Here is a 19,367-nt window from a genome sequence, read left to right as displayed (position 1 = left end):
ATTGTTTGTACTGTTGAATGATTTATCGTGTATACACATTCAACATTTATCATTTGCTAACATTACTTTCCATTTTTAATCATCTCTACGTTTACCCACCCCTCCCCTTCATATCAGCATTTTGTTAATAATAAATGTAATAAGACATAGCTAATAATAAATATACAAATCTGTATTACATAGCTATATATAATACAAATATATAATATAAAATATATATATTATAAATATAAGTACTGGAAACACCCTCTATACCAATAAATAATGTAACACAAAATTTAAGTGATCATGTGCTACCACTAGCACTATTTTTTGTTGTGATAAGTAGAATTGGCACACTTTTGTTCCAATACAAACTTTTATTCACTTCTATAAAAATCAGTAAGTTCAAGGATCATAAGCCCTGTACTTATTCCGATGTGATTTTAATAGATTATTTTATTTTTAAAGCATGTAATACATGCACATAATATAAAATTCAAAAGGCACAAAAGGTATATAGTAAAAATTAAGTCTTCACCTACACCACTATTCCTTAGTCACCTGGTACCCCTCCCCAGAGGCAACCGCTCTTTTACCAGTCTTGCATTTCCTGGCAAAGAGAGTCTATGTGTACTTGGATATATAATTTTTTTTCATTACACAAGCAGCAGTAAACCATACATTTTTTCTGCACTTTGATTTTTACACTTGTATTTAGAGAGTGTTCTGTGTCTGTTCATATAGAGCTGCCTAATTCTTTTTAATGGCTGCGTGATATCCCATTGTATAAATGTACCTTATTTTATTTACCAGATTTCCTATCAAAGAGCATTCTGGTTTTTTCAATCTTCTGCTATTTCAAGTCATGCTTCAAAGTATATTCTTACACACAGATGCAAGAGTATCTGTGGGATAAATTTCTAGCAATGGAACTGCTATATCAAATGCATTTTACATTTTAGTGGATACTGCTAAATAGCTCTTCACAGAGACTATGCGAAGTTTCATCCCCACAAGCAATATAAGTACCTATTTCTCTACTTACATCCTCACTAATACATTACCAACTTTTTATTCTAATGTATAATTTTTCCATAAACCTCCCCCAATAAATTTCATGTTCCATAAGAACACTCCTTTAACTCTGTAACTCCAAGGTCTACCATTGTTTAGCATGTCATAAGCATTCAAATGTTGTTAAATGAATGAATGGCCAAGAAAAGGATAAGGGCTTTTTGCATAATATGAGAAGTTTACTTTTAATATAGAGAGGAAGGAAAAGAGAAGGAAGGAAGTATGGATGGACTGATTCTGATTTAAAATAGTTTGTCTTAGAATTTTTTTCAAAGCAGGAAAGATTCATACCTGTCTAAAATAGTAAAGTATTGTCCTATCTTAAAAGTAAAGTATACAGTCTGTCTTCAAAATGCCAAGAAAGCTGAAGGGGCTCCAGTACAACTCCCAAAGGAACACTAAGATTCCTACTCTGAAAGTGGCGTAGGATACCAAAGCTTTTCACATCAATATTCTTTTTATACAACTTTCCAAAGAATTGACTTTCGTCATGTTTTATACACAGTCATATAGTCAATTAACATTTTATTCATTTTCTTCTGCATAGAACATGGCTAAAATCTTTCAATGAATACAATAAATACTGAATTCTGCACCCCTCTGGTCAGCATATGTTTATCATGGTCTCTGGTAGCCCTGCTTTGTGCTATAACCACCACCATAACAGTAACGCACAGCACTTGCCATGGACCAAGCTTTTCATATTTACTGTATTAAATCATTTAATATCAACTACAACCTTGTGAGGTAGAAACTATTATTATCTCTATTTTACAAACGAAAAACTGAAGCATAGAGGGGTTAAGTAACTTGCCCGAAGGACACACAGCTAAGTAGGTATACAGATAAAATTTGAACCTGACAGTCTGATGCCAGAAAGGGTCCTCTTATCCCAATAGCTCAATACAGTACAATAACTGCACTTACAGAGGTATACACAGAGTATATGTTACCAAAGCACTATGCTTTAAAATATACTATGTGAATACCTCTATCAGAGCAATTATCACACTGTATTAAAAGAATCTGTGTATGTATCCATTGCCCCACTGCAAATTCAAGTTACTGTGCCTAGACTACAGGAATCAACAAATTCTTCAACTGGGTTTTAAGTTAAGAGGTGGGACAAGAAAATATCATCTCTGTTCCTCAGGAGTGCACTTCACGTTTCCTGCATTGGTAATTCTTCCACTCCTGTGTGCCACCATTTCCTAAGGCCCATCTACTCTAAGGTAAGATCTATATTTCAAATGTGTGCTGCTTCCCAGGATATGCTGGCCAGACCTCTCAAAATGCCTTGGGTGCATTCTTGAAGTCCTGAAACACTGCAGAGACCCACACCACCATTCCTGCTCTGTAGAATGCTCACAATATAGCTCCCACCCCCAGCAGCCACCAGCCTGGATTGATGGCTCTTATCAGGAACATGAAGTAACTTGAGCCACCTGCCAACCCATCTCTCGACTACTACGACAGGCACTTTCTGCTATCAGGTTGCACAAATGCCTGGAAACCTTATACCAGGTGTGACAGAAAAAGCAACAGGGGAAACAACACAGCATCTAGTGGCCTGCCCATGTCCATTCACTGCTTGGGGAAAGAGCACTAACTTGTGCAACTTGGCCACTGAGACTTAGGAGGTCTAATTCACCCACTGTGGAGCCCTGGGACCACAAAGATTGTATGGTGAGATTAGGACTGAGTGGAGGTCAGCATTTATCTAGATTATAAGACACATCCCCATTGGCCTCATTCTCATTCTCCCAACAGCTGGAACGCTACCTCCTCTACAAGATGCTCATGGAGACAAAGGCCCACTGCAGAAGCCAACTCTGAAAAGCACAATTTTGTTTCATATCTTTAAATGCAGAAGTCTGTAAAGGTTAACTGAGCTAGAGCCAAGACTAAGCTTGAAATCCTTAAATCTGTGTCTGAATCAGAATTCACTAATATCCTGTAAACAAAAGAAAAATATTCTGTCTGTTGAACCATATCTATTTATTTCCCAACAAGTTTCAGTCACAGAGAGTTCACATCCCAGAGAAGAGCATCCACTTAATGCTGGGGCTTTCCACAAACATAAGGGTTGAGTGCGGCTAATGGCAATCATGGCTGACAAGACGGGAAAACATATTAGGAGCTAAACCTTCCTTTCTCACAATTTAACACCAAACTTGGTTCACTGAACAGCCTCCTGACATCAGTTTCATTCAATCGGGATAAACCTGGGCATTTGGGATATCTCTGGTATACAAGATATCATACTGAATAAAAATCACACTGCAGTTAGATTTCATGTGCAATGACTCAAGGCAGATCCTGAGTATCATGACTAACTCAATGACAAACAGTATATCTGACCCACAATGTGTCCTACTAGTGCAAAAGACAGACCAGGAGCAGCTAAGGCAGGTGGAGAGCTGAGGGTACCTATCTTCTACTCAGACATCTCTAAAAGATACCACCACTCAGGTATTTGTAGGGTATTCATGTGAAAGAACAGAGACACAGAGTCACAGTTCTCCAATCCTGTGATTTCATGATTCCTGAAAACACAGAAATATACCATATGAGGTTCTGTACTAATCAGTCATCCTCACCAGAGAGACATTTATACGTGGTTATCTCAGTAGACTAGAACAGCATAATCTTAATTCCAGAAAGCTAACAAATAAGGAGGAAAAAAATCTACAAACTGCTAGAAAACGATCTCCAAATAGAGAGCAAAGCCAACTGCAGAATTGATTGCACGTTAATACTATTATTTGAGTTTTATGAGTGGGTGGGGGAAATATTATGTAGGCTCTATCTCTGGAAGGATACCCAGATAACTAACCATACTGGTTACCTCCAAGGAGAGAAAATAGGTAGCTGGGAGAAGGCAGACTTTTTACTCTTCAACCTTTTGCATATTTTTAATCAGTGAATATATTACATATTTAAAAATAAATGTAAAAGGAAGAAGAAAAAAAATCTCTATACAAGATACTCTCAGAGACATCACACTGAGTAGTAAAAAAGACTAAGAAATGAAAGGATCTACTGAGCCCTAAAGCCAGAAATCTGAGCTTACTGCTTGCTCTCACATACTCTTTCTCTGAACCTGAGGTATCTTGTCCATAAAATAAATACACCTACTATTTTCCTCAACTAAAGCAGAGGGCTGTTCCAGATAATTTCTAGATGTCTTCAGCTCTGATGATTGTATACCCACCATTATCAATCTACTGATTGATCCACTGTTGATCCATTATTCAATCAACAATAAAATTAGAGATGGGATAACTTTGATACACACACAAAAATAAACAAAGAACAACAAACCATCATATATACCACCAATTATCCTATTTCACTTCCCCTAAATATGAACTATAGGAAAGTGAGATTAACATATAAAGCCCCTAAAGCACATACAACTACACAATAAATTTTAACAAAATCCCAATTCAAACACCAAATTACTGAAGAAAGAACCTGGAGTTCAGCGTTGACTTCAAGTTCTACATGAATCAGCTGTCAGATAATGGGTAAAATATTTTCAATATTAAATACATGGCATGCAAAGACAATGAAGTAACTATTCGCTCCATTCCTCATCAGTCAGACCCTTTTAGTCTTAGGGACCACGAAAAGGCATTGGATAAAGAGCCACAAGATCTGGGTAGAAGCATTAGCTTTGCCACTTCCTAGTCATGAGGCTTAGAGAGGTATATTTTCACCACATGAAAAATGGAACAAAGAATCACCTATCCCTTGGGGTTGTTATAGGGAATAAATAAGGGCCTTTCATTTTATAATCTAGAAAACATAACATAAATTTAATTATTTAGTATTACATGCAATTTTAGTCACCATGCTTCAAATCTAGAGATGAGGATTTCAGAAAAAGCAACAAAAATTATTAAGGAGATTTTTAAAAATAGATTGTATAAAGGTTGATATTTTTCTTCCAACGAATGTTTACTGAGTTCTTATTGTAATATATCTCTGGCTCTGACAGAGGGGCCAAGGATACAAAGACTAAGAGATTGTTCCTACCTTTAAGGAATTCAGAAAGCACTAGAGTATAAGAAAATAGGACTGGGTAATAATAATAAAACAGCCTTTATATAATGAACACCTACCATGTGCCAGGCCCTGAATAAAGCACATTATATACATTATCTCTTGTCATTCTTACACTACTCCTATAAAATATTTTACAAAGAGAGAAGCTGAGGCTTAGATAAGTTAACTAACTTAACCAAAATCACAAAGTTATGATATAGAAAAGCTAGGACTCCAACTCAGGTCTGTCTGCAAGGCCATTTTATTTTTTATAATCTTGGAGTGGGAAAAACTTTTCCAAGCATCACACACACAAAAAACAGAAAGCATTAAGGAAAACTTTAATAGACCCTGTTACATTAAAAAAAACTAACCTCTGATACAGTAAATGAAAAAAGCAAGGTGCAAAAGAATGTGGATGGTATGCTAGTATTAGTGTAAAAAAGAAAGGGGGACGAATAACACAAACTAATAACAGTGGTTACTTGTCTGGTGAAGAGGGTAGAGGCAGATAGAAAAATAGGGTGAGAGGGAGGCTTTTCACTAACTATATTTTTATGAATTTAGAGTTAGAAATTAACTTAGAGGGAGGAGACCAGGGTGCAAATCCTGATTTGGTTAAGTTTGGAAAATGCTGCACAATATCTTGGACTCACAACATCTGCTTATGAAAAGTATAATGTGATTGATTTTTTTTGTTTAGGGGTTTTGGTGGTTTTTTTGGCAGAATGATACCTATTAATCACTTCTCAAAGAGCAATCAATGGAATATAGCTTGGGATACTAGAATTAAACAATTTCCTTGTCTGGCTGGCCAGTTAGCTCACTTGATTAGACTAGCACGGCCTTATAATACCAAAGTCAAGGGTTCAGATCCCCCTACCAATAATAATAATAATAATAATAATAATAATTCCTTGCTTAAAAAAAGGATGCTGGACCAGTCAAATCTTTCAGGTTCCTTCAAGCTCTGGGATACTGTTAAACCAAGCAAGTTTAGATCCCCACACCAGCCAGGTACCAAAAAACAACAAATAAACCAAGTACGTATTTATTTTTTGCCTAAAATTAACACTGCAGAAACTAAAATCCAAAAATGATAAATGATCTCTATACCAAGCTCAAGAAAATCAAATAAGGGATTCTTAAAATAGATTCCCAGGAGTGAAAAGCAAAGCCTACAGGGTAACATCTATTCCAAACTACTCCTAGAGAGAGCAATGCAAAGTAAGCATAAAGGAAAAATGTGTGCACACACAACAGACAGAGTTATCTATTAATCACAGCATTTTTATACAGGTGACAAAAATCACTACTGGTCCCTGATAAGCACCCTTCTGAAAGACTGCTGCTACATGCCTGTAACATGCTTTCATGCTTAAGTCTGAAGGTAGATTATGCCAAAGTCAATCAATTGATCTCCTACACTGTAAAACACAACCAGCTCAAAGCCAAAACATCGCAACAAAAGGATCTGTTTAGTATGACAACAAGCAGTTAAAGATCTACAACACAAAGTAGGGGGACAAAAGATGTGTCTGTAATGAGTAATGAGCAGCAGCTGCTGATGGAGAGGAGCCAACAGAAATATTAATTTTTAAACCCAGATATAGACTTTTCTAACATGACCAGCATTACCTCAAAGTCTTGGATAACATAAAAACTAGCCAAATAAGCTTAAGAGTCATGAGTCAGACTATGGCTTCAAGTTCAAATACAACACACAAAACATGCTGTAAAATTCGTATGTAAGTATAACAGACACAGACATATGAAATGGTTTGCTTAAGTGACAGCTGTATTGCATTACTCTCCATTCTTTTAAACAAGCTGCCTCTCTGCCTCTCTCACAGAGAGATGTGCAGCATAAGACCAGGGTCATACTTTCAAAAGAAGTACTACCAATTCCCTGTAAGCTTTGCCAAAGCTCCCACTGTGAGAGGCTACCATTGTGGAAACTTCCTGAAGTTTCAACAAAGTCCTCAAACCCCTTGTGCCAGCCATTAACAGTGACAGTGTTCCTGGAAGCTAGTATGAGGTGCAAACCAATGAATTAAGCTTTGTGGGTGCTGGGAGCCACCACAAAACATCCTCCAATTTTGCCAGTTTTTGCTTTGAAATCACACAATCCTACTGTCCTAACCCCTAGAAACCAAGAAACAGCAGGTGAAAGCTATCAAAGCCACATATTCAGACTGATTATGGGACAAGCCAGTCTGATTAGGGGATAAGTGACTTCATTTGCAGATGCTTTTGCAGAGGGGGAAACTGAAGGGGTGAGGTAGCTAAACAGAGCTACAATTCCTGCCTTCTACCTGAAATTATTACTCACTCTCCCAAGAATTTTTGTGCAGCACTGAAGTGCAGAAGGAAAAAAAAGAAAAAGGAAAATAAACTTAAGGCTGTAAGTGTGACTGTAAAAAAGTCCCCAAGAGAGGATGACCTATCAAACTAAGCTCCGTGCAACAGAGCTAACTATGCAGCTGCATTTCTACTTGCCTAATAGTCCAAGATAAATAGAGCAGGCCAATCAAGAAGCCCCACCAACTTCCAGGAAAGTGGAACCAAAGTCGTCTTGTCTCAGACCCAGGACAAGCCACATACCCTGAAATTAATCCCTAAACGAAATCCACATAGGTCTGCTTTGGAAATCACTCTTGCTGACAGTAATGAATGCCCTCTCCTCCAAACAACTGCCAATTTGCAGAGGAAAAAGCTGCTCAAAATAAAGCAATTGGAAGAACTACCCATGAGCCTCTGTTCCAAAAATGTTCCCACTCAAGCAGTAGCTGGAGGCCACATTCAGACACCACAGTTCCCCCAAGGCCCTGTCTGTAGTTCCTCTACTTCTACTAGTATAGCTTCTACACCCAGCCCAATGCCCAGAGTTGGTAGGGTCCCACAGCCACCAGCCATCCCTCACAATAAATCATGCTTTGCTTATGGTATTTCCAATTAGAATTCAACAAAATCAATGCAGTCAGAAAAAAAAATAAACAGTATGCCTCCTCAAAAACAACATGCCTGAAATAAAATATTGAATACCCAGTGCAAAAGCTCTTTTCCTCGACAAAAGAGAAACCAAGAAACCAGCCTCTGATTGGGAAAAATTCCACATACTAGGGTGTTATCTGGGGACTTAGGTCCCTAAAAAACCCAAGTATTATGGTTGAACACACCCATGTAGAAGTCTAAACCTCAAAGGCTCAGTTTCCACCCTTGGGAAAATAGGCTTTTAAGCAGTTACTCAACCATTATCATTTGACAATCCGAAAATGTCATCTACTTCATAAGTGGTATTTATCATGTGTCCTTTGTCTTGACTCCTCAGCTGAAATTTCTGGATGCCACGTATGTGTGGGACATTTCAGAAGGAAGTGATATCATCCAGGGCTCTCTCATTCCCTTCACAGACCTGCTTTATTCACTCAAAATCTAAAAAGTCAGAGGCACTAGAAAATACAACCATTCGCCCGTTTAAAGAGGCCCTTACTAAACTAGTAGGGGAAGTCTCAAAGCTGGAGAACAGGAGAGGATTATACAGGAGTTCAAACCAGAAGCTGAAGGTGAAGGGAGAGGGGAGAACAAGGGCCAGAGAGAAATAACGTCTGTGAATTTATCGCCAAAGCTGAGATTTAAAAGAACTGTATCTGTACTGGCCAGCCACCAAAAAAATAAAAAATAAAGAACTCTAGCAAACTTTCTCCATTAACAAATATATCCAATACGAGTGATCTGAAAAATAGCATGTATTTTTAAATAAATAAAGTGTCTCGGCTTGGTATTTTTCCTAGATCCAGAAAAACAAGCTATAATAGCTAATGAAATTCACTGGTTGAGAAGGTAAAGATTAAGGTCCACAGTTGATCAAATGGTTCTAGTCCCAAATGGTGGTAACAGCTCCAAACTGCAACACTCCAGAATCCTTCAGCAGCTCAGAAGCACTGTAAAAAGGCAAATGAACAGACTGCTCCAGTGAACTGGAACGGGTTAGCTCTAATTGCCCCTCTCACTTGTGTGGTTTCTCTTTTTTCCTTAACCACATTATCACAAAGGACCTTTTTATACATACACACATGCACTCAATTAATATCTGAGCACAGGAAACTAAGTATCAGGTTGCCATGCCCACCCAACACATTCAGCAGTTAAATTCTAGCCCAGCTTCTGTCTTCAGAAACCCCTCTCTCACCTTTAGCCCTGATATAAATGGAAATATCAGGTAACATTCACATATCACACAACACCTAGTCTTCACATAAGCTGGAAAGCAGGCCAAGGGCCAGACCCCCCAGGGAAAATCTGGAGAAACAATTAAAGTCATCTGCAGGCCCAAACTGAGACACAGGAAGAACTACAGTTTCTTGACTACTCAGGCCCAGGAATAGTGCTAAATCCTGCAGATTCCTCAGGATCCCTTGAAGATCTCACAGTCTGGGCAGGGGTGGAGGGGCAAACATTTTGAACAAATGTCAATCTAAAAAGTCCTATAACAGAGCTATGGACATGATGTTTTAGAAAACAGCAAGAGGGTGGGAAGAATGGGAGTAGTCACAAAAGGCATCCAGGAGGAATCAATATCCAAACTGATTCTTGAAGGTTAAGCCTTACAAATGAGAGAGAGAGAGACAAAGAGATAGAAGAGAGAGAGAGGAGACAAGAATTTCAGGAAGAAGGAACAGACACAAAAGCACAAGGGGTATGCATTAACCTGTGTGGCACAGTACGTTCAGGAAACAAGTCCCTGGACGTGGACATGGCGGTGAAGTGTAGAAAGATATGGGGCTAGAAAGGTAAGCAGAAGTCAGGCCAGAAAAACCTGGTAGGCCAAAGGAGAGAATGGACTCTATCCTGAGGTCAAACACAAGCTTTCAAGTGAGGAGTACAGGTTTGAAGAGACCAAAAAGAGACCACAAAAGATAAAACAAAGGCATCCCAGCTCCATTTCCATAAATGAAAACAAAACCAAAATGTGCATTTATCTGATGCAACATATTTCAGCAATGACCCTTTTAAAATTTGAAGCAAACATTTTCACTGCTCCCGCACCCCACGTACCACTAAAACAGACAGTGAATTCAGCTACCCTCGTAGTAGAGATCCCATGGGTTCTATGACATGACCACATCTTCAACACAGGTACTGTGATACTTCAGTAGTCTCTTCACTCCTTAGCAAAGAATTAACTGTCTCCTTTTCCTCTAACAAGAGAGACCACAATAACCACATTCACTCCTCTCTACCCTGGGTGACGAGCAAATGAGTTTTCCCGGTTTAACACACTGCTCATCTCTAATAGTTCCCCTCATCAATCGGAAGCATGTTGACTGCTCCATGCTGATCAAGCAGTAAACAGGAACTTATTGAATGCTGTATAGCAGGATATAAGGAAAGCAAAAAGTAAACATTCATTGCTGTGTTCCATGTAGGCACTTTAAACAATCTCGGTTACTCATTATAGTAGCTCATAAGAGTATACAGTGGACCCCTGAACAATGCCAGGGTTAGGGGAACCACTCCCCCCCCCACCAGGCAGTCGAAAATCCATGTATAACTTTTGACTCCCCAAAATCTTAACTACTAATAGCCTACTGTTGACCAGAAGCCTTACTGATAACAAAACAGCTGATTAACACATATTTTGTATGTATTATATACTGTTTTCTTACAATAAAGTAAGCTAGAGAAAAGAAAATGTCAGGAAAATCATAAGAGAAAATTCATTTACAGTACTGTACATGTACTTATTGAAGTGGACCTCCTCATTCAAACCCATGTTGTTCAAAGGTCAACTGTATATTAATTCTCCCAGTTCACAGATGTGTGAGCAGGAGTTCATAGATGTCCGATACCTTGCCAAAGGTCATTCAGTTGGTAAGTGCAGGAGCCAGGATTCAAATCCAAATATGAGAAACTCTATGGTGTTTCTTTACTACATCATATTCAAATATATAAGGATAACAAGTATGATTACATATTAAAGTTGGTAATAATATTTTCTTTTTAAAAACAGAGAGGGGGCCTGTATTTTACAGTCTCAAGGGATCACTAGAAGTCACAACTGAGTGATTACAACTGGAAATCTCCAAATGCAACTAAAAAGGTCTCTCTTGACAATTAGTGACAAAAAAATGTTCAGAGTCAAATAATCAAAGCAACTTGGCTGTACTCCAGAGAAATGTATCAAATCCTCCATACACTTTCCCTGCAGAGTCCCTAAGAGGTTTGAAAAAAATTCATGGCTGAATCCTTGCTCACTCTCTCGAGTGATTTCCCAAACTACTTTATCCACCCAAATTACAGAAATATGTCCAGGATTCACGTGGCAGTTCTGATCCGATTTGTCCCAATCCTGGCTCAAGCAGCTTTGCACTACTCTCCTAACTAGCTCAGCACCAGCCAATGGGTTTATTCAAGCTGATCTGTGATGGATTAGATAATGAAACCTTAGCCATGTAAGCTGCCTGCTTGTATTGGGGCTGTCGGGGAAAAGAATAGGAAACTCAATACTCCTAGGGGCCACCTAAAACCCCAAATGCACTTGCCATCCCTCACTCCATCTGTTTGCTCATGCTCCAGTTACTGCCATTTCCTTTCCATCATCTCTGAGACTCTTCCCTCCTGTCTTTGAAGGAAGTGCACATTTGCCCCAGAATAAAGATGTTTACCATGTTTTACGAATGCATGTCAACAAAAATTCAAACAAATCCACTTGTCAAAATGACTGTCTTTATTGTTTCTACCAATTATTAAAGCCTGACACCAAACTGAAGGCCTGAGAGATGTCAAACTAGAGATTCACTAGCAACATTCTTGTTTACACTAAGTAGTATACTTAATTTCTTTCTCCATGATCCTGTAATCTTGTGGCCTGTCTGCACCAGTCTGCTTTATAACAAAATGAAAGTTAAATCTCTAGTTAGCGTGTTCACATCAGTGTGATAGAGAAAAAAATGAAAAGGTGACTAGAAGATGGGAAAGGAAGTTGGGAGACAAATTCAACTAAGGGAAATCTGTCGGGTCACCCTGATGAATAACTCCACTTTGAAATCAGATGTCTCCTTCTGAAATATATTCCCAGTTTTACATTTGTAGACTTCCTTGTGAGGCTTGAAAAAAGTCAGTAATTTTTATATGGCTGTGCCTCAGTTTCTCCAACTACAATATTTATCACTCTGGTAGTGTTATGGGCTAAATTTCTGCATCCCCCCAAAATTCATATGTTGAGGCCCAAACCACCAATGTGATGGTGTTTGGAGGTGGAGCCTTTGGGAGGTAATTAGTTTAGATTAGGCTATTGGGGGGGAGGGAATCTATATGATGGGGTTAGTGTCCTTACAAGAAAAGGAAGAGATCACTCACTCCTTCTCTCCCCATGAGCATGCATTAAGGGAAGGCCATGTGAGCACACAGTCAGAGGGCAGCTGTCTACAAGCAAGAAAGCAGGCCCTCACCAGACACCAAATCTACTGACACTTTGATCTTGGACTTCCCAGCCTCTGAACAGTGAGAAATAAATTTCTGTTGTTTAAGCCACCCAGTCTATGGTATTTTGTGGCAGCAGCCCGAGGAGACTAAGACAGGTAGAAATGAAAAATTCAGTAATTTTAGTGAGATACTGTTCATGAAATTACTTGTAAGGAAAGCACATTGTTCTTATAACTCTACTCAAAAGGTAGCACACCATGCTCAGCTTCAGCACCAAATACCCAAATGACGGTGCAAAGAGACATCCACCTACGAGGAAATAAGCCCAGAAACAAGCAAAATGGGCAGATACACTACTTGAATAAGTACAGCTTCTACAAAATAACTACCAACTACCTAGAACCTCTTCCCTGAGACCAGGAAGAAAGTCTTCCTACTACTAGAGTCAACCAATGACCAATGGTCAACATATGACCAATGGCCGAACCCACCTGGCTAAACTGGATTTATGACTTCATGGTCAGAAACAGTTACTCGGCCATATAATAATCACATACCAACGTTCCACTGCCATAAAGAATTTTGCTGAAAGCCATAATAATTTTAGGTGCATCTTACAGCACTTAAGTTCCTAGAAAGTTTTGCACAAAAATAGAATTTTTGTTAATCAAATTGTTTATTCACTAGAAAAGCTGACCAAAAAAATTCACTCTCCATTGTTTTATGGAGCCTAAATTTCATACCTATCAGACTTGCTTAAAGTGAAATGAACCTCTAATATCTACACATGTAACTAACTCATTTAGCTTTCCACAAAGGTAGAGTCCATTATTTCCAAGTACCCTCTTTAACAACTAACTACATTCTCAAACTGTATTTCAACTTTCAAATTGAATTTGTTTCCTTCCTCCTACTCCATGGTTCAGGTTTCTCTATTTCTATATGCTTTCTGGGGCTGTACTGACTCCTCTTCCATCCACATAAAGCTTCTATATACTGTCCTTGAAAGTATCTGAGCCTTTCTCTCTCCCCTAGGGTTCCTTCTGAGCCTAAGGATTATAACACAAGCACCACGAACTCTGCAGAGTGCCCTAAGCTCCACTTTGGGATGTAATGATTTACTACAAAAGCTTAGAGGCTGCAACTCAACAGGTTTCAGCTTTGGAATCTGAAGCTTATCGATGCAGCTCCATTTAGTAAGTAGCCTTGGGAAATTAACCCAAATAAATAACTTTATTGGAAAAAGGGGTTCATCCTTTGACACTCAAAGGTATTGGGGAATTTTGTGATGGTACCCTCACCCCAAAATTTCACGACTGTTTTTATCCTTTAACTATCTGTAAAAGGTAAATTTCAACTTTAACTTAAGAGGCACTGGGTACGCTCTTAAACAACTAAATAAATTTCCCAAACTGTTAGTATTATGAAGGATAAAAACAAAGGAAATATGGTTCCTGTCTTTTAGAAGCTTGCGATCTTACCAGGGAAACAATAATAAAACAAGAGACAATACAAAATGATGCATAATTAAGGGGCAGCCCATGGCTCACTTGGGAGAGTGTGGTGCTGATAACTCCAAGGCCACAGGTTCGGATCCCTATATACAGATGGCCGGTTACCTCACTTGGGAGAGTGTGGTGCTGACAACACCAAGTCAAGTGTTAAGATCCCCTTACCGGTCATCTTAAAAAAAAAAAAAAAAAAAAAATGATGCATAATGAAGCATCAACATACCAGGAGGCAAAAGTAATGTCTGAATGGTGAGTATTAAGCTGTCAGGAGAGGCTGCATGGTAAGAGCTAGGACCTCAGAAAAACCCCATTTGTGTTAAGATATAAGAAAAAAACACATGCTTTATGACAAACCCACATACCAAAAAGATGGCTACATGAAGATTTTTATTTTTATTTATTTTTTTTTTTTTTATTTTATTTTGTCGATATACAATGTGGTTGATTATTGTGGCCCATTACCGAAACTTCCCTCCATGAAGATTTTTAAAGTGTATATTTACACAGGGCCCATAGGCATTTCTAAACCACTGACATCATGTCCTAAGACTGCCTGCCCCACTCATTCTGCTCCAGCTACACTGGTCTCCTGTTCTCAAACACACCAAGCACACTTCTTTCTCAATGCCTCTGCACCCACGGTTCCTCTACCTAAACCCTCTTCCCTCAAATGCCTGAACGGCCCATTCCCTCAACTCATTCAAAAGTCACCTATCAGAGAGACTCCCCATCCCCCTCATTCTCTACCCCTCTCCCTGCTTTCTTTTTCTTCTAAGCCCTTATTACTACCTTGTTCATTTCTTCATTAGATGTCACTTTCCATTAAAATATTAGTTCCATAAAAGCAGGGTCTTTTTTTGTTCACTACTATATCTGCTAGGATTAAAACGGTGCCTGGTATATAGCAGCTGCTCAGCAAACATTAGCTAAATGAATAAATATAAAATATATATACATACATATATATATATACATACATATATATATACATACATATATATATATACTCACACTCTTTGTTTTTTACTTTTAATCCATTTGTCTTCCCACCTAGATTGTATACACCTTAAGGATAGGGAAGTTGACATATTTTTCAGAAGATAACTTAGGGATCATCTTGTACAAACACTTTATTTTACAACGAAGGAAAAAAAGACCCTAAAATAGGGGATTTCCCCAGAACCATACAGCTAGTTGAAGGAAGGGGGCTAAAGATGATTTGAATATTTATGTGACATGGTGTGATGGTACTACAACAATGAGAAAAATAAAAAAAATCCATAAATATGCAAAATGAAGAAAGTGAAAAATAAAACACATCTATAAATATGTAGAGTGGAAAAAAAGGATTCTATGTGGGATAGTTCTAAATTTCCCATTTGTACCCAAAGGACCTAATCCACTCCTTTCTCTGCACAATCCCAAAGTCTCTATACACTGTCCCATTTCCAAATACCCCTATCCTCAACCAATGTAAAGGCAACCAGCAAATAATAGGCCCCAGGAGGAAAAACGGTCTCGCTATTATGACTGACAAAAACAATAAATGAATACATATACATACATGCACAAACCAAGTAGAACATGATCACCAGCACCTACATCCAGTCTTCCCTCCTTACCATCCGATCTTAACCCACCTCACCTGAAGTCTCCCCAACTTCCTCTATATTTTTTCCATGGCACTGAGCTTTTACTTCCCACAATCCCTCTGCTGACAGAGTTCTAACAGAGAATAAAAGCAGGCAAACAAAGCAGAAGAATCCAAAACTAAACACCAAGAGGGTCACTTTACCCAAACCAACAGAAGTAACAGGGTGGACTGTGAAAAGGAGACCAAGAAGCACACAACAAACATGCCAGGCTTAGTACATCTCCGTCTCTAACACAGGAAGTCAGGCAGAGCTTTGAAAAGCAGGGAGCAGAGCACAGGAAGTCTTTTAGCACTGCAGAGATTTCCAAAAGTGGTGTAATGGAGAGAGCACAGGAATAGGAATTAGAAGACCAGGCTTCTAGTTCTAGTTTTATTACCAGCTAACTGGGTGGCCTTAGGCAAGTCACTAGTTTTCTCTGGACTTTTAATTCCCCATCCATAAAATGAGGTGGTTAAAATATGAGAGGTGGTTAAAACATGTTGGGACTTGAATCCCCTCCAAAAAAATGAAAACTATTGACTCTCCTCCACCAAAAAGTGCACATAAACTATTATGCAAGAACTTGCCAAATCTATCCAGATTAAGAACCCCTGGAAAAGATGATGTCTCTGTTCCCTTCTATCTCTAACATTCTATGATTCTAACAGAATTAGGTAGATACAATTGCTATACAATTGCTAGTAGGTGAACCTCACCACTTCACAGCAAGTATTTTCTTTTTTTTTTTTGTCGTTTTTTCATGACCATAGGATCCGAACCCGCGGCGGGAGCGTGGCCGCGCTGCCAGCGCAGCACTCTACCAAGTGCGCCACGGGCTCGGCCCAGCAAGTATTTTCTGAACAGAGACCAATTCCTAAAACCCACGAAGGTTTCAAGCTCTTCCTCAAACTACAAAGTCAACTGACATCATCAATACCTTTCCCATTCCCTACCCAAATCAACCAGCTTATCCTTGGGTCCACAACTCTGAATCCGGTTCTCTAATAGCTCTATAAATGTTCTTTTATACCCCAGGACATTAAAGAGCTATTCGGTGTCCTAGTGATGAAGGACGCAACTGGCAAAGACAGAAGAGACACATCCTGTGTCTCTCTTCAGACTCATTAGCATGCTCCACAAAGTTAATGAGACTGAACACCACGGTTTCCCAACACTACCCAACTCCCTGCACTTCTCACACTGCCTGTGTAACTGATTTAACCCACAGTCTAAGCCACATCCTTTGGATTCTCTCGAGGAGTTTTCTCCCTTTTCGTTCCTATCCTTCAAATGCCGCTCCCCGTCCCCATCCCAGCGTATGCCAAGTGCTGCCAAAAAAAAAAGTACTCCCGGGCCGGCCCGTGGCTCACTCGGTAGAGTGCGGTGCTGATAGCGCCAAGGCCCCGGGTTCGGATCCCATATACGGATGGCCGGTTCGCTCACTGGCTGAGCGTGGTGCTGACAACACCAAGTCAAAGGTTAAGATCCCCTTACCGGTCATCTTTTTAAAAAAAAAAAATACTCCCTTTGAAGGTGTTTCCCACCAGGTCCCCTTGTCCCCGACTTAGCCCAGTGGCTCTCCTCTGGGCAACAGACCCAGGATTTCCCGGCTTCCACTCCGTCCCAAGGAACTAAGGAAGGGTTTGAAGAATGGAATCCATCTCAATCATGTTCGATTTCCCCCCAAAACCTATTCATTCATCGTGCCCCCTCGTCCCCTTAGGCATCAGGACACACCCCCCCCCCCCCCCCCCCCGGGCACACCAGGATCCTCCCGCACTCTCTCCTCCAAGCCCGAGCTCGCCCCACCCTCCACCCAGACCAGGCCCGGCCCGCCCCCTCCCACCTCCAACCCGGGGGTCCCGACAGCCCACCCCCTCTCCCGGCCCCGCTCCGCACCCCCACGACAACGGGGCGCCCCGTCCCGCAGGGTCACCTGCATCCCGCCGCCGCCCTCGGCCGCCGCCTCCTCGGTGCGCGGCCGCTTGCTCAGGCCGGGCTCGGCTCCGTCTCCTCCCGCTCCGGGCACCGGCAGATCCAGCTCCGACTCCCGCTTCATGCCCCGGGCAGCGGCGCCGGGCCCGAGCTGAGGCGGCTGCTGCGGCTGGGCGCCTTCAGCCATCCGCCCGCGCCCCCTTCGCCTCCGGGAGCCGGGCGACCCGCGACAGGCCACCTCCTCCTGGGCCTCGGCCCCGACTGTCGCGACAGACGGGCGCGCGCCTGCCCCCGCCCCCCGCGTGCGTCCGTGCGTGCGCGCGCGGCCCCGCCGCCCCTCCGCGGCTCGCGCCCGCCGCTCCTCGCCCACCCGCCCGTCCTCCCGCGCGTGGGTCGTCCGCGCGGGGCCCGCTGTCGGGTCGTGACGGGGCACTCGCTCGCGCCCCCCACACGCACACGCGACACCCGGCCCGGCCCGCCGCCCCGCCCCGCGCACTCCCGAGCTCGCCCGCCGGCCGCTCGTTCACACTCTCCTTCACAACACGCCGGCTGAGGAGGAAGGGGGCGGCCCCGGCTCCCGAGGCCTGGGCAGGGCTGTTTGTTTGGGGGGAGGAGGGGCGCGAGGCAGGAACGAGCTGACTGGCCGGGATCCTCCGACCCGCCACTGTGGCAGCACCGGGAAGGCGGGGAGAGAGAAAGGAGGAGGGACGGCCCGGGATGGACGACTCCAGCCGCGCGGGAGGCTGTGGCGCGGGGGGCGGCGGGGGGCAGGCGGGGCGGTGCCACCTCCCGACGACAGTCGCCGCCGCCTCCACGCCGGCCGCCCGAGGGAAGCCGGGGAGAGATCGGGGGAGCTCGGGAATTTCCGGCGGGAACCCGGGATTGTCCTGGATGCACCGCGCGGCTGGAGAGGCAGCCTGAGCTGAGGGGCGGGGCCTGTCTCCTTTAGGGGCGGGGCCATGGCCTGGGTGGGCGGAGCTTAAGAGCAACGAGGGCCGGGGAGCAAATACCGCTTGTGGGTCTAGTCCTGCAGAGTTGTGACCAGAATTCAGCCATCTGGCCACCTTGGTTCCCGCGGAGGGAAGGGGCGCTCTGCGACAGGGCGGATCTTTACCCGTTTCCTCTCCTGTGGAAGAATAGGGATATCGAGTTGGAAGGTCCAGGAATGAGACCCTACAGGGCTCTCCCAGGTTCGGAGAGCTTTTACTCTAATCATAATTCTTATCACATTCCTAATGACCTTAGTTAGTAATACCTGGTGATTGTAAGAGCTCTACGGATGCACAGACCCATTTTGAGGCTGGTGAAGTAGGTAGTGTGGATACCATGATCTCTATTTCATTGATGATTAACCTGAAGCCTGGTTAAATCCTGCAGCAAAAAAAAGTGGCAGATCCAGATAACAGGACATCATATCGTATTCTCTTTCTATACACCATGTTGCCTGAGCAGCACTTTATTGCTCATCAACTTCGTGCAATTAGAGACATCTGTGCAATAGATTCTCCTACCAGACTATAATATAAGGACAAGGACTGCATCTACTTTCTCTGGCTTCCATGTTGTGACCTATACATTATAGGAATAAAATGACGTTGCATGAATGGCCTTACATTCTAATCTTGCCCTTCCCAACTAGCTTAAACAATTTGCTTCATCTCTTTGGACCACAGCTACATCATGTGTAAAATGAGGAGATGATTTGGATTAGGTGTTCTCAACCAGGGGCGATTTTTGTCCCTTTCCACCACTA

At 41.8% G+C, this 19,367-nt stretch overlaps 1 protein-coding gene across 7 annotated transcripts in view; it reads right to left on the bottom strand.

Moving 5' to 3' along the window:
* Positions 1-17,833, bottom strand: part of RBFOX2 (RNA binding fox-1 homolog 2) — a 253,113-nt gene extending 235,280 nt beyond the window's left edge. For all 7 annotated transcript variants that reach the window (XM_063074843.1, XM_063074851.1, XM_063074853.1 and 4 more), the window contains exon 1: positions 17,616-17,833. In XM_063074843.1, the coding sequence (XP_062930913.1) occupies positions 17,616-17,801 (186 nt within the window). In that variant the 5' untranslated portion in view covers positions 17,802-17,833. The remainder of the gene's footprint in view (positions 1-17,615) is intronic.
* Positions 17,834-19,367: the final 1,534 nt, after the last annotated feature.

Source organism: Cynocephalus volans, chromosome 12 (genome assembly GCF_027409185.1).
Source record: "Cynocephalus volans isolate mCynVol1 chromosome 12, mCynVol1.pri, whole genome shotgun sequence".
Classification (NCBI taxonomy): domain Eukaryota; kingdom Metazoa; phylum Chordata; class Mammalia; order Dermoptera; family Cynocephalidae; genus Cynocephalus; species Cynocephalus volans.
Note: the sequence above shows the minus strand (reverse complement) of the source record. Positions and strands in the feature narration are given on the sequence as shown.